At 45.0% G+C, this 15,066-nt stretch overlaps 1 protein-coding gene across 7 annotated transcripts in view; it reads left to right on the top strand.

Annotated features, from left to right (window-relative positions):
• ASH1L (ASH1 like histone lysine methyltransferase) overlaps nt 1-15,066 on the top strand; it is a 193,359-nt gene that overhangs the window by 93,336 nt on the left and 84,957 nt on the right. For 6 of the 7 annotated variants that reach the window (XM_047703838.1, XM_047703836.1, XM_047703840.1 and 3 more), the window contains 2 exons: nt 2,638-3,376; nt 14,387-14,566. In XM_047703838.1, coding sequence (XP_047559794.1) covers nt 2,638-3,376; nt 14,387-14,566 — 919 coding nt within the window. The remainder of the gene's footprint in view (nt 1-2,637; nt 3,377-14,386; nt 14,567-15,066) is intronic. The other variant, XM_047703839.1, reaches the window with a different exon arrangement.

Raw genomic sequence — 15,066 nt, forward strand, 5'->3', positions numbered from 1 at the left:
AAGGCGGCTGCTTCCCTCCTCCCTGCATGAGCCACCCAGGTGCTCCTCACATGCGGACTGATACTGTCTGTGGGACGCAGGAAAAAAACTAACGAAAATGTGTTGTTGAGTGGTAGTGCCCTGAGTTCCTTCCAGAGCCAAAGGAAGATTTAATTCCTATTTAGTATAAACCCAAGTGTTTTCAGTGAGTATACCCTCAGTCTCAGTTGACCTAGCATTCTCGGTTCTCCAGCAGCACAAGAGTGACAGCCTTTATTTTGCATTCAGAAAGCAGATCACTGAATCAGAACTATGTCCTAACCTTCAAGTTGTAGACAAAGAAATGAAAATGTGTAGCGACCATCTGTTTAATAATTGAGATGTATAAACAACTGAATAAATACAATTTTGTACAAGACATCTTATGGTCCATCCTTGAACTAATCCAAAGGGGTAAATACACTGAAGGGCTAATACATAAGAATATTGTTTCACTGATGGCGGTGGTCATCATTATGGAAGCTGTCGTCTGTGACCTTAGCAGAATCTATTGGGAAACATGACAGTAGCCCGCCTAGACTGCCTGACGGTGTGGACGCTGGGAGCCAAGGGCAGATGTCGTCAGAGAGAGCCAGGTGGCATGTGTCCTGCCTTTTCCAGCCCACACTTGGAGATCAGCATGTTCTTTCTTCCGTGGCATTCTTTTCGCTAGAAGGAGCTCACTGAGGGCAGCTCCTATTCAAGAGGAGGAAAATTAGATCTACCACCTGATGGGAGAGAAAGCAGAAGACTCGGGTGCAGGTTATAATAGCTCCGCAAGCAGTCGGACTGCTGCTTCGGGGCTGGAAGATGAGGTTGGCTTAGCGTCCAGTGGCTGTGGTGTCACGACGGGAAGCAGATGGGTTCAGGAGCCGGACTCCCACGAAACCACGTTTTCTGGTGTGTGGGGAGGGAAGCGGAGGAACAGTAGGTGATGTGGCCTGAGCGCGGCTGACAGAAGTGCTGCTGGTGGGTGGGTGGCGTGGGTGCGTGATGTTGGGGAGGCCGCTTTCCGGTATCCCCGCTGAGTTCAGTAGTCTGGAGGAGCAAGGTTGAAGGACAAGGTAACGACTTGGGTTGTGACTGAGAGTTTGAGAAATCGGTGAAACACGCAGAAGTTGAGAAGCAGAAAACCAGGCTTTGTCCGGAAGGTAGAATTGGGGCAAGGTCAGAATGTAGGTGGTAGGCGAATGAATTCCCAGAAAGTGTGGCGAGTTCAGCAAGGAAAGCACCTGTACCAGACAGAGTGAGAAGATGCTCACGGCACCAGCCGGTGTCAGAAGGAGGCGGTTCTCATTGTGGTCAGCTTCAGATAAAATTGAAGATCGGGACATGTACTCGGATCATTGAAACTGCGAGAATAAACATGGGGCCGGGGGGAGGTAAGTATGAAGGGTAAAGACAGTGCTGGGGGTTAGGGACCTCTGCAGTTAAATCTGATAGAATTGCAAGTAATCAGAAGATAATCCAAGTGTATTCTCAGAGAAACGGTGGAGGCCAGGTTTTAAGAAGTGGTGGTATTTAATGGCTCTGAGAATTTGAAATTTGAAAAATCCTGAATTTAAACAAGACTACTGGATATCACCTAAAGGGAGTTATTGGTAATTTGAGAAAAATTCCAGTGTGGTCTGATAAGATTAAATCTAGAATACGCAGGGCTTGAAGGGGTACCTCGAATAGTACCGCATTTTGAACGCACACAGGCAGGAAGTGCATCGATGAGCTTTGGGGAAAGTATGGCCCGTGTTCATTAGTAGTACCTGACTGGCAGCTTGGGAGACGGCCCAGTGCGATCTGATGTTTACAAATATTGCAGAACGAAGACGGTTTACCAGGGGAGGGTGAGCATTTCCCACATTCTGTGTAGTCATAAAAAAGTGCAGAGTGGTATTTGAAGAACAAAGATCACCAAGTCATTGGGCCACTAAGATAAGAAGGTTCACCGAAGACCACTTATTTTCCAGTCTTCGGTCAACATGTATTCTTTCTAAACTAGCTTAGACATACGTTTAGTGTTCCAGTTTTAAAGCTTTTCCTAAGAAGTTTCACTTGTATGCTTTGTACTCACAGCATTGTTAGAGCGCTGAACCAGGAGTATTACCAGCGTCTAACTGGCAAGGCTCCAAACGTAAATGGACCATCAGCTCCGAAGAAATAAGCCATTTCTTTGTGGTTGTGGCTCCTTAGCTCACGTATTGTTAGGGAAGCAGGCCAACTTTGAATTTTTTTTTTTAAGATTTTATTTATTTATTTGACAGAGATCACAAGTAGGCAGAGAGGCAGGCTGAGAAAGAGGAGGAAGCAGGCTCCCTGCTGAGCAGAGAGCCCGATGTGGGGTTCCATCCTAGGACCCTGAGATCATGACCTGAGCCGAAGGCAGAGGCTTATCCCACTGAGCCACCCGGGTGCCCCGACTTTGAGTTTGTTATGATTACTTTAATATGCCTTATTCAGGAAAACAAACCACCAACTTGCTTGGGAGAGGCAGATGCATATGGTGTTAGGATGTTTAATCGTGTTAAGAAAAATGGAGCAGTATTCCTTTTCTTTGGTATAAGAAGTTACTTAAATGCCAAGCTGTGTTCAGTTCGTATCTGTGTGATTTGTCGTCTTCTTTAGTAAACGGAGTTCCCTCTCGAAGTCCAAGACTGCTTGCTTCTGGGGACGACTCTGTGGGGAGTCTGCTGCAGCGGGTGGTCCAGCACGAGGACCAGGAGCCCCTGGAGAAGAACATCGACGCCGGGATCGCGTCTGCCTCAGGACCCCCTTCCTCCAGCCCAGGACACAGCCACAGCAAGGAGCGGGCCCTGGGGAAGCCAGACAGCCTTCTGGTGCCCGCGGCCCCCAGTGACACTTGCGGTGGCAGCATCTCTCTCCTGTCGGAGAAGCCGCAGAGCAGCTGCTCGCCCCACCACATCAAGAGGAGTGTCGTGGAAGCCATGCAGCGCCAAGCTCGGAAAATGTGCAATTATGACAAAATCTTGGCCACGAAGAAAAACCTGGACCATGTCAATAAAATATTAAAAGCCAAAAAACTTCAAAGACAGGCCAGGACGGGGAATAACTTTGTGAAGCGCAGACCGGGGCGACCTCGGAAATGCCCCCTCCAGGCGGTGGTGTCCATGCAAGCATTCCAGGCCGCCCGGTTTGTCAGCCCCCACTCGACCGAGGGCGAGGAGAGCGCGGCCCTGCCGCTCCGTGGCGACACGGTGACGGACGCCATTGAGGCTGTGGTGCAGAGCGTCACCCTGAGTCCAGAACACAAGAAGGGGCTGAAGCGGAAGAGCTGGCTGTTGGAGGAGCAGGCCAAGAAGAAGCAGAAGCCGTTCCCAGAGGACGAGCAGGAGCGCTGTATGAGGTAATTATCCGTGTCCACGGCTTGTCTGAGCAGAGCGGAGTAGCGGCTTATGGACGTAACGTCCGGGTGCGGCGAGTCCGCGGGTAACCCCTCACCCCTCCTGATGTCAACCTGCACTGCTCTGGGGCTTTTGTTTCAGCGTGTTCTTATTTGTGGCTGCCCCAAATTATAAAGGATTAAGAAGCACGTGGGATGTAACCGTCCAGTCTGAACCCCCGATTTGCAGAAGAGGAAATCACGGCCCAGTGAGGTTCTGTTTTGCCCAGCACGCGGCTGTGTTACGGTTGCTTTTAGGCTCGCACTGTCTTCTCCGGTTTCCGTCCTGTCACCACATAGGCTTTCTGCGTGTTAACGTTTATTTTCTTCACAGTCTCCTTGTTATGTTCTTGCTTTTTTCTAAAAGATACAGAGCACAGAGCCAAAAATCACTCCCCAAAAAGAGCTCTTAATTCTTTTGTTGTATCCAGCCAGGTTTTTTCCCTAAAGGTATGTTTGGTAGTTTTAACTGAGTTAATAGGATACTCCCCATTTTCAAATGACCGTTCCGTTATAAACACAGCAGGCTGTCATAATCACATGGCAGTCCCGTTCACAATTAGACAAATACAGATTAAAACTGCAAGACACGTTGTAAGCCTCTTAACATTTACTTTCAAACTGCTCTCTTGAAAGCCACACCTGTTACTAGTTCTACTAACATACAGTGTCATACGCTATTTACCCCCACTCTTATCTACCCTGGAAATTATCTGTCTAAAAATCTTTATAAAAATGTCTTCATCGTTTTGATATAGGTGAAATATGCTTCATAAATGTTGGTTCCTACTTATTTCAATTTGCACTAATTTGCATATTGGGACATTAGTATTTGTTGATGTACCTTACCTGTTTTTTAAGTACTCATTCTATACAGTCAAAATAATAACCCTTAATGTTTTTAGTATGACATTTGATTTTCTTTATTTTTTTTTTTGCCAAACAACAATGGAACAATTAGAGTTTATTAGTCTTTTTCTCTACCATCTGCCTGGGCAAATCCTATAGAGAGAGGTTTTTGGTTTTGTTTTTTCAAGGTTTTATTTATTTGACACAGAGATACAGAGTACAAGTAGGCAGAGCAGCAGGCAGAGAGAGAGGGAGGAGCAGGGAGCCCGCTGTGGGGCTCGATCCCAGGACCCTGACATCACTACCCGAGCCAAAAGCAGCCGCCTAACTGACTGAGCCACGCAGGTGCCCCGAGAGAGAGGCTTTTCATCTCTCTCTAATGCATACATTTAGGAAAAATACCTTTTTTTCTACAGAATATGTGGGATTGAAATTTCTTTCATGAGTAGTACGTACTTGTACTACTTTCAGTGAAACGAAAAGCTTACTGATGGAAAAGTTAAGTCTCTTTTCACATGATCTCATTTCCTCTCCAATCCTGTTCTCCTCAAGAGCAGGACTGTGAACCGTACACCACATAAGGGCACCCAGCTGGCCCAGTTAGGGGAGTGTGTGACTCTTGACCTTAGGATCATGAGTTCAAACCCCACTCTGGGGGTAGAATTACTTCTTTTATTTATTTATTTATTTATTTAATTTTTTAAATTTATTTTCAGCGTAACAGTATTCATTGTTTAGAGTTTGCTTCTTACACCCGTACAGAGGTGTGCATCCGCAGAGCTGGGGTCTCAGTAAGTGGTGGTGCCCTATGGTTTTTAACTCTTTTTCTTCATATGTCGCGGAGATCTTGTCATTAGGGCATGTCGAATTACCCTACTCCGTGCTAAGAATACAGCATAATTCTGGAAGAGATTATGCTGAGTGAAATAAGTCAAGCAGAGAGAGTCAATTATCATATGGTTTCACTTATTTGTGGAGCATAACAAATAGCACGGAGGACAAGGGGAGATGGAGAGGAGAAGGGAGTTGAGGGAAATTGGAAGGGGAGGTGAACCATGAGAGACTATGGACTCTGAAAAACGATCTGGGAATTTTGAAGGGGTGGGGGGTGGGAGGTTGGGGGCACCAGGTGGTGGGTATTGTGGAGGGCACAGATTGCATGGAGCACTGGGTGTGGTGCAAAAATAATGAATACTGTTATGCTGAAAAAATAAAAATTAAAGCTAAAAAAAAAAAAAGAATACAGCATAATTTATTTAACTGTTCTCCTTCAGTGGAGTCCATATTACCTTTACTTCTTTTTTTTTAAGATTTTTATGTATTTATTTGAGAGAGAGAGCCGGGAGGAGGGGCGGAGGAAGAGTGAGAAGCAGCCTCCCAGCTGAGCAGGGAGCCCACTGGGAGCCCACTGTGGAACTTGATCGAGGATCCTGGGATCATGACCCAAGCTGAAGGCAGACGCTTAACTAACGAAGCCACCCCAGCACCCTCCCGCCCCGTCACCTTTAGCACACGGCTGTTTGATCGGCTGGAACTGGCTTTCGACCGAGGCGGGAGCTGGTGCTGTATTCATGACCATTTGTTTGTCAGGTTACGGTTTTATAAGCGTAGCTGGTTTTATGTTGTATGTGGTTTTACTCTCCATATTCCCACCGAATTATAGTAATTTTTTTTTTCCCTTTGGAAAGGCAGGAAAATAGAGATTTCATTTTAAAAAGAGATTTAGTTTAAACTTTTTAAACATTTTATGTTGTTGGGTCCCAGGGTCCATTGTCACGGTTTCGGGGCCCGGCAGCCTATTTCAAGAACCAGTGTTCGTTCATCTTAATTACTGAGGCTTTATAGCACTGAAAAGAGGGCGCCTGGGTGATTCAGTCTGTGAGGCGTCTGCCTTCAGCTCAGGTCTTGATCCTGGGGTCCTGGGATCGAGCCCCATGTCGGGCTCCCTGCTCAGCGGGAGGTCTGCTTTCTCCTCTCTGCCCCTCCTCCTCGCCTGTTCTCTTTCTCTCTCTCAAATAAATAAATAATCTTTTAAAAAAACACTGAAAAGAGAATGATTCCTGCCTTCACGGTAGTAAGAAAGTGACAGTTCGTGACAATTTGACCATTCATTTTAGGGGAAGGGTCACCTTAAAAATGTGCTTGGGAGAAGAGGGTGTATTCCAGAAAAGCTTTTCTGTTCCAGGAAATTCTGGTATCATAGTCACCAACATGAAACACTTTAATTTTCCACAAAATTACAGTTTAGAATTTGAAGAAATTACGAAGAGGAAGATACAGTTTCTACCCTCAGGAGGAGAGGGGATGTATCACGAGAGGACATATCACAGGAGGTTCCCAGAGACAGCAACAGTTCTTCACCTTTTTTTAAGTAGAACCTGCGATGGTACTTGTTACATAGCAGGGGGTTGTTCATTTACTTATTTAATAACATTTATTGCAAAATTATTTATCCAGCGTGCTGAGGGTAGGTAACAATGGTAAGCAAATTTAGATAATTCCCTGCCCTCGGGGATCACACGGTCGGAGTTCCAACATGAGTGGTTATTGAGTGTTACGAGAATATATTGTTGAAGTGATTGATCTCGGTTTCCTGTGGAAGTAGCGATGAAATTAAAATCTGGAGAATAGACTTCATCTGTTACTTAAAGGATCAAGGCCAGAACAAACGTTACAGGCTGAGTATGAAAAGGTATGGCAGGTTCAAGGAGGTGAAAGAAAGCTTCTGTTGCCAAAACACAGGGCTAGTTAGAGTCGTATGGTCTAGGGCCTGGGGAATAAGTCTGAAGAAGGTTGGAGGGACCAGATCATGCAGAGAGCTTTGTTCGTCACGTTAGAGTTCGGACACTATTTGTTGATTAATAACAAAGCAGATTGCAAAAGGATAATATAATGGTTATGAACCTGGGTTGTAGAATCAGAACCGGGTTCAAATCCTGGTTCTAGAAGGAAAAAAGAGAAATTGTAAAAAAAACTAGGTAAAACATAAAATCATAACATGGGGCGCCTAGGTGGCTCAGTCGTTAAGCCTCTGCCTTCGGCTGAGGTCATGATCCCAGGGTCCTGGGATTGAGTCCCGCATCGGGCTCCTTGCTCAGCAGGGAACCTGCCTCTCTCCGCCTCTCTCCGCCTCTGCCCGCCTCTCTGCCTGCTTGTGTCCTGCTTCTCCCTCACCCACTCCCCCAGCCTGTGCTCCCTCTCTCGCTGTGTCTCTCTCTCAAATAAATAAAAATAAAATCTTTTTTAAAAAATAAAATCATAATAAAAATATTAAAAATATTTAGAACTGAATAATTGCTCTGCTGCATATTAAAACTTGCGGGATGTATCTGAAGACGTGCCTAGAGAGAGACTCACAGCCTTTTAAGGCTTATATTATTATTTTTTTTAAATCTTTTTTTTTTTTCTTTAATTATTTATTTTTCAGAGAGAGAGGGAGAGAGAGCAAGCACAGGCAGACAGAATGGCAGGCAGAGGCAGAGGGAGAAGCAGGCTCCCCGCCAAGCAAGGAGCCTGATGTGGGACTCGATCCCAGGACGCCGGGATCATGACCCGAGCCGAAGGCAGCTGCTTAACCAACTGAGCCACCCAGGCGTCCCTATATTATTATTTTTTTAATGCTGAAACTTCATGAACCAAGAGGCCAGTTAAGAAATAAGAAAAGAGGGACGCCTGGGTGGCTCAGTGGGTTAAGCTGCTGCCTTCGGCTCAGGTCATGATCCCAGGGTCCTGGGATTGAGTCCCGCATCAGGCTCCTTGCTCAGCAGGGAACCTGCCTCTCTCTCCGCTTTTGCCTGCCTCTCTGCCTGCTTGTGTGTTTTCTCTCTCTCTCTTTCTGACAAATAAATAAATAAATAAATACTTGGGAAAAAAAATGAGAAAAGCAAGAGAACAAGCCCCAAAATGGTCAGTGAAGGCGATGGAAACATACACATTAAGTTAGCAGAGCCACCTGTGTTGTTACATGTTGCTGTAGTTACCTCCTTTGTACTATTGTGCACTCATCCATTGTTTGCATACAATACAGTTTTTTCATTTTACTGTTGAGTTATTTCCACATTGAGGTTATTATCCAAAAATGTTGCTCTTAATATTCCTTTAATGTCCACTGATGGATATGGGCACTCATTTCTTTAGGGTACATTCCAAGGAATGGAATTAATGAATAAACTAAAAGTTTTGTCCCAAGACTTAATTTTAGGCTATGGTGTATTAAGCTAGTGTGGAGTAGCTGAGAGAAACAGATCCTTGTATGTACGCAACCTTGCTGAATGACAGAGGTAACATTGCATATCAATAGAGACAGAAAACACTATTTAATGGATTGTGCCCTAAATGTTGATGTCACAGTAGTAATGGAAATGAAATTGGTTTCTGTCTTTTTTGTGTTTTTTAAGATTTTATTTATTTATTTGACAAGAGAGAAAGAGAGAGAGATCACAAGTAGGCAGAGAGGCAGGCAGAGTGAGGTGGGGGAAGCAGGCTCCCTGCTGAGCAGAGAGCCCGATGCGGGGCTCGATCCCAGAACCCTGGGATCATGACCTGAGCCGAAGGCAGAGGTTTTAACCCACTGAGCCACACAGGCGCCCCTGTCTTATTTTTTTTTTTTTTTTTTTTTAAGGAGAGTGTGCAAGAACAAAAGAGAGCATGGGAGGGGGGTGGTAACAGAAGGAGAGCAAGGGACTCTGGGATCACGACCTGAGCCAAAGGCAGGTACTCATCCCTCAGAGCCACCCAGGTGCCCCAAAATTGGTTTCTGTCTTACCCTGTATACAAAAATTAAATCCCAGTTGACTAAATCTGTGTTAAAAGCAAAATTTTAAACTTTCAAAGGCTAATAGATGGAAAGAGAAAAATTTCACAACCTTGTTGTCAGGAAGGCTTTCATAAACAGGATACCAAAAGCTGTAACCATACAGGTAAAGACTGGTATCTTAGATTGTATTAAAACTAAGAATTTCTGGGGCGCCTGGGTGGCTCAGTGGGTTATGCCTCTGCCTTCGGCTCAGGTCTTGATCTCAGGGTCCTGGGATCGAGCCCTGCATCGGGCTCTCTGCTCAGCGGGGAGCCTGCTCCCCGCCGCCTCGGCCTACTTGTGTTCTCTCTTTCTGCCAAATAAATAAATTAAATCTTTAAAAAAAAAAAAACTAAGAATTTCTACTCACCAAAGATCATTGTGACAAATACATAAAGACTTGCTACAAAGTGGGAAATTTGTAACACTTGTAATGTGTATGGTTTGGGCATCCAGAATATATAACAACAGCAGCAACAAAAATGTATTATCAACAAACCCTATATAATCTAGCAGTTCCCCTTTAGAAAAACTCTTGTCCAACAATCACCAGAAAACACTTTTTGGAAAGGTAGTAGCAAGATTGGTTATAATGTATAGAAAATGGAAATATCCAAGATTACCATGAAATAGAATAAGTATATAGTAGGTTTTCACACAATGGAATATGATATGGTAATAAAAATAATGAATTACAGCTGATATGTTATATTGATGGATAAGCCTTAGAAACATTAAATTAAAAAAAAAGCAAGCCCCTAAAAATGATTTACTAGCTGGTACTATTTTTATAAAGAAAAAGAAAACAATGGTGGATACTGAACAAAATACCGTATTGATGTAGATCAATATATCATAAAACCATATTTTGTCTTGTTTATTCATTTATTTATTATAGAGATACAGCATGCACATGAGTGGAGGGGGGTAGATGGTAGAGATGCAGAGGGAGAGAGAATCTTAAGCAGGTTCCATGCCCAGCATAGAGCCCCACGAGGGGCTTGATCTCATGACCCTAAGGTCATGACCTGAGCCAAAATCAAGAGTCTGGCACTTAACTCGGGACTCAGTCTCATGACTCTGAGATCAGGACCTGAGCCAAAACCAGGAGTCGGGTGCTCCCCCACCTGAGCCACCCAGGTGCCCTTGAAACATTCATTCTGAGAGCCATTAGTCATAGGTGTCCGGACGGGGCACGGAGACCGTGGCGGCCCTGAGTTTGACGTTAGAGACCAAATGGAGTGAGGAGTAGGGCCCTGGGAAAGGGGGTAAGGGCGAGCATCAACGCAGCCTGGAGTGTCAGAGCCTGAGTCGAATGACATGCACAGTCTGTAGAGGGAGGGGACAGGGGGACAGGGGTGGCCTTGTTGCTCAAGCGTCGGGCTCTTGATATTGGCTCAGGTTATGGTCTCAGGATCATTGGATCCAGCCCCATGTCAGGCTGCGTGCTCAGCAGGGAGTCTACTTCTCTCTCTCTCTCCCCCTCTGCCCCTGCCCCCACTCGCACACACTTTCTCATTCTGTCTGTCTAGTAAATAAATCTTTAAAAAAGAGTGAGTGAGTGCCTGGTGTTGGATATAGATAGCAGCAAGGTTAGGAAGTGGTCCATCCCAGACTTCATTAATAAGAATTTTTAAAATTCTGTGGTTCGGCATTTGCATTTCTTGTAAGCTGTCATGGTAATTCTGCTGTGTGTGGTCTAGGGACAGCACCTGGGGAGGCATAGCACTGGGAGAATTTCTACATGTCGGTGATAAGCACAAAAGCAGAAAACATTTTTTATTGCAGAAAAAGAAATAAGATAAAAAAGATAAAGACAGAAGTAGAAATGAATTTGCCTGGAAAGGAGAAGAGTAAAAAATAAATATTAAATGATTAAATATATAAGAACAGGTAAAAAGGGTAAATAATAAATTGCCTGGTTAGGTGAATGGATGGGTAAGATAGATCCTACAACAAGTATGATGCATCCCAGTTATGCAAGACTTGGCAGACCGTCAGAAGTCAGGTAACGTTATTCAGGACATCAAAAGGCTAAAGAAGAAAAATCACACAAATACCAGTAAAAGAAGAAACATAATTTCACAGACTCTAACACGTGTTTGTGATAGGAACTCCCAGCGGTCTGTGATCAGAAAGAACTACCTCAGCGTGATAAAGACCATGAACCAAAACCCAGAGCAGACAACCTGGTGTGAGAGGCTGAGAGCTTTTCCCCTGAGGCCAGCGACAGGGGCAGGTGCCCACCTGTGCCACTTCAGGTCAGCTTAGCTTTAAAATTCCCAACCAGAACTGTCAGGCAAGAAAAAAAAATAAAAGTAAAAAGTGTTTTGCAAAGTAAAACATTGTAAAGATAAAAATAAAATTAGCTCTGTTCACAGATGCCATGATCTTATATGCCGGAAATCTTGACGATCTCTCACAAAACTGGTAGAGCTCTGAACACGTTCAGCAAGTTGAGAATCAGAATCCGCACCCACAGTCAGCTGCGTTTCTGTGACCCAGCGATTTTCCCAAAAAGAAGTTAAGAAGTCTATTCTTCTCACGGTAGCTTCAAGAAGAATAGAATAGGGGGCACCTGGGCGGCTCAGTGGGTTAAGCCTCTGCCTTCGTTCGGCTCAGCTCATGATCTCAGGGTCCTGGGATCGAGCCCCGCATCGGGCTCTCTGCTCAGCGGGGAGCCTGCTTCCTCCTCTCTCTCTGCCTGCCTCTCTGCCTGCTTGTGATCTCTGTCTGTCAAATAAATAAATTAAATCTTAAAAAAAGAAACGAAGAAGAAGAAATAGTTAAGAATAAATTTAGAAAGGCAAAACTTGTATGTTGAAAACTACAGAAGAGGGCTCCCAGGTGTCTCGGTTAAGCGTAGGCCTTCGGCTCAGGTCATGATGCCAGGGGCGTGGGATCAGGTTCCACGTCAGGCTTCCCTGCTCTTCCTTTGCTTGTCCTCCCACTCTATCTCTCTCTCTAAAATAAGTAAAATCTTTAAAAAAAATAATAAGGAAGAAAAGAAATTTCTACAAAGCATAGTTCAGGGGAACGGAAGACGTGAACACACAGAAAGACAGCATGAACTCATGGCCTAGAAGACCTGATGTTGAGATACCAGAACTACCCAACGTGATCTGCAGGTTTAGTGCAAAATCCCAGTGATGTTTTCTGTGAAATAGAAAAACCCATCCTAAAATTCATCAGGAATCAAGGAATCCCAAGCAGCCAAAACAGTCTTGAAAAAGAATGAAATTAGAGAACTGACTCTTCAAGACTTTTTTCTTTTTCTCACCTGTTTGCACTGGCTGGAACTTTCTTTGTTGCTGAATATATGATGAGAGCAGACAGTTTCCTTGTCCCTGATACTAGGGAAACTGTATTTCTTTGGCTCATACTCACTACTGAAAGACTATGGAGGAAATTCCCTGCCATGTTGTAGCTTCGGTTGCAGGGTCCCTAGACAATCTGTTTGCTTATGTTTGTTTTATATATAACTTCTAGTGTTTTTCATTTACTTAGTGGATAGATGAGTGGCAGTATCCGTTCCATCTTTGCCTGGAACTGGAATTGACTTAAATTTTTTTTTTAAAGATTTTATTTATTTATTTGACAGAAATCACAAGTAGGCAGAGAGAGGGAGAAGCAGGTTCCCGGCTGAGCCAAGAGAGCCCAATGCGGGGCTCAATCCCAGGACCCTGAGATCATGACCTGAGCCGCAGGCAGAGGCTTAACCCTCTGAGCCACCCAGGCGCCCCTTATTTACTTTTTTTTTTTTTAAGATTTTATTTACTTGAGGGAGAGCACACGTGTCAGCGCGCAAGTTGGAGAGGGGGCAGAGGAAGTAGGAGCAGCAGACTCCCTGCTGAGCCCAGCCTGGACCCACAGATGGCACCGCACCGGCCGCCCAGGTGCCCCGGAAATCAACTTAATTTTTGAAGGCGTTTTTTTTTTTTTTTTTTTTTTTTTAATTTTTTTTTGAAGGCGTTTTTGATTGACTTAGAATTCTGTTTGAATAGTCTTTTCCTCCTTCCCCTCCTTCTCCCTCCTCCTTCAGCACTTACAGATGTGTTATCGTTGCCTTATGGCTGGCTCGCCTTTGCTTCAGCCGCGACGTCTGCACTCATTCTTACTTTTGTGTCCTGTATGGGTCGTATTTTGTCCTCTCGCTTTTTAAATTTTCTTGAGTAATTTTTAGCAATTTACTATGATATGCCTTGTTTTTTTTTTATTTTGTTTTTTGTTTTTGTTTTTTAGTTTATATTGTTTATGGTTTGTTTAGCTTCTTGGAACTTTGACTTTATACTTTTTATCAAATCTGGAAAATATTTGGCCATTCACGTTTGGGTTTTTTTCACTGTGAATTTCTTTACGTTGTAAATGTTGCATCATCATGTGTCGGGCTTTTTGTTCTTTCCCAGATGCTCAGGGGCTCTGGTAGGCAGTTCAGGTAATTGTGGTTCGGCCGATTCCTTTGAAGACTGTTTTTAAGCTTCACTGGCGCTGGTCTTTATTCTGGGGGTACTTGAGCTGTGTGGAAGTGGGCGACTCTACTCTCTGGAGGGTGTGCGGGGTGTCCTAGTACCGGGCACTGTCCTCCCACGGTGCCTCGAGGAGGCTCCTGCTGCCGTGTGTGAGCTCTGCGGGCTGTTGAGGTTCCGGACAGGACGCCGCTCGCTCTTTGTCCAGCCTTGCCGAACTTGACCCCGCATTCGCACAACCTCGTAAGTGTACTGTGGGAGGCCCATACAGATTTCTAGAGTTGCTTTCCTCTGTGGCTTTCTCCACGCCAGGACTCTGCCCCAGCAACCCCGGTGTCCTCAACCTCTCTGAGCTCTGTCCGTTCTTCACACTGGCTGTTCTCTGCTGGGGCTCTGCTCCCTCTGCCGTCGTCCTCCCTGTAAAGGCAAGCTGGTTGTAGGACTATTCCTATTTTTTTTTTCTTCCGAAAGTGGGCTCCACACCCAGCGCGGAGCCCAGCGCAGGGCCCAGACCCACAACTCTGAGATCAAGACCTGAGCCGAGATCAAGAGTTGAACTCAACTGATTGAGCCCCCAGGCACCCCCATATTTTTTCTTTCTCTGTTTTTTTTTTTTTTTTCTTTTTTCAATTTTCTCTGGGATCACAGTGCGGTGCTATTGTCCAGTGTCTGCTAAGTGTTTCATAAACCTTCTCCAGGCCTATAGTAGTTTCCTAGATTTCTGGTAGGTTGTCTCAGGAGGACACGTCTGCTGTCTGTTACTTCATCACGGTCAGATGAGGAAGTCTCGACCTCGTGTTTTACTTGCTGTTGTGTTGTGTAAAGAGTCAGTAGTAAAAGTTTCCTTTAAACTTGTCTTTGTAGCTTTACCACAGCGGCAGTTGTGGCCCCCAGTCCTCCTGAGACCCCAGCCGAGCCTCCTGAACCTGAAAATGCCCTGCGGCCCGTGCGCTCTCTCCTGCCAAGGGAGAAGAAGGCCCCACGTCCCCCAAAGAAGAAGTATCAGAAAGCAGGGCTGTATTCTGACGTTTACAAAACTGCAGAGTAAGTAGTATTACCTGTCGGCTGACAAGCTTTAAAGACCTGTTACTTTTCCATGTTCCAGAACACACTTCGGCGGTCAGAAAGCACAGTGCACACATGACGTACACAAGTGTGACCTCCACAGACACCTGAGTGTGCACTTTCCTCCTGATACTGCTCTGGTGTTGGGGACCAGTTGTGTTCTCAGTTCTTTTTCTGGGGTGCTTGGTTTTTGTTTGTTTCGACTTTTTTTTTTAATTAAAGTTTTTTTTTTAATTATTTATTTGACAGACAGAGATCACAAGCAGGCAGAGAGGCAGGCAGAGAGAGAGGAAGGGAAGCAGGCACCCCGCTGAGCAGAGAGCCCGATGCGGGGCTCGATCCCAGGACCCTGAGATGATGACCTGAGCCCAAGGCAGAGGCTTTAATCCTCTGAGCCACCAGGTGCCCCTGTTTCAACTTTTTAATTTAAATTCTAGTTACCGTTTAGTGTAATCCTAGTTTGAGTATCTTCCCTCATC

This window comes from Lutra lutra, chromosome 15 (genome assembly GCF_902655055.1).
Source record: "Lutra lutra chromosome 15, mLutLut1.2, whole genome shotgun sequence".
NCBI classification, from domain to species: domain Eukaryota; kingdom Metazoa; phylum Chordata; class Mammalia; order Carnivora; family Mustelidae; genus Lutra; species Lutra lutra.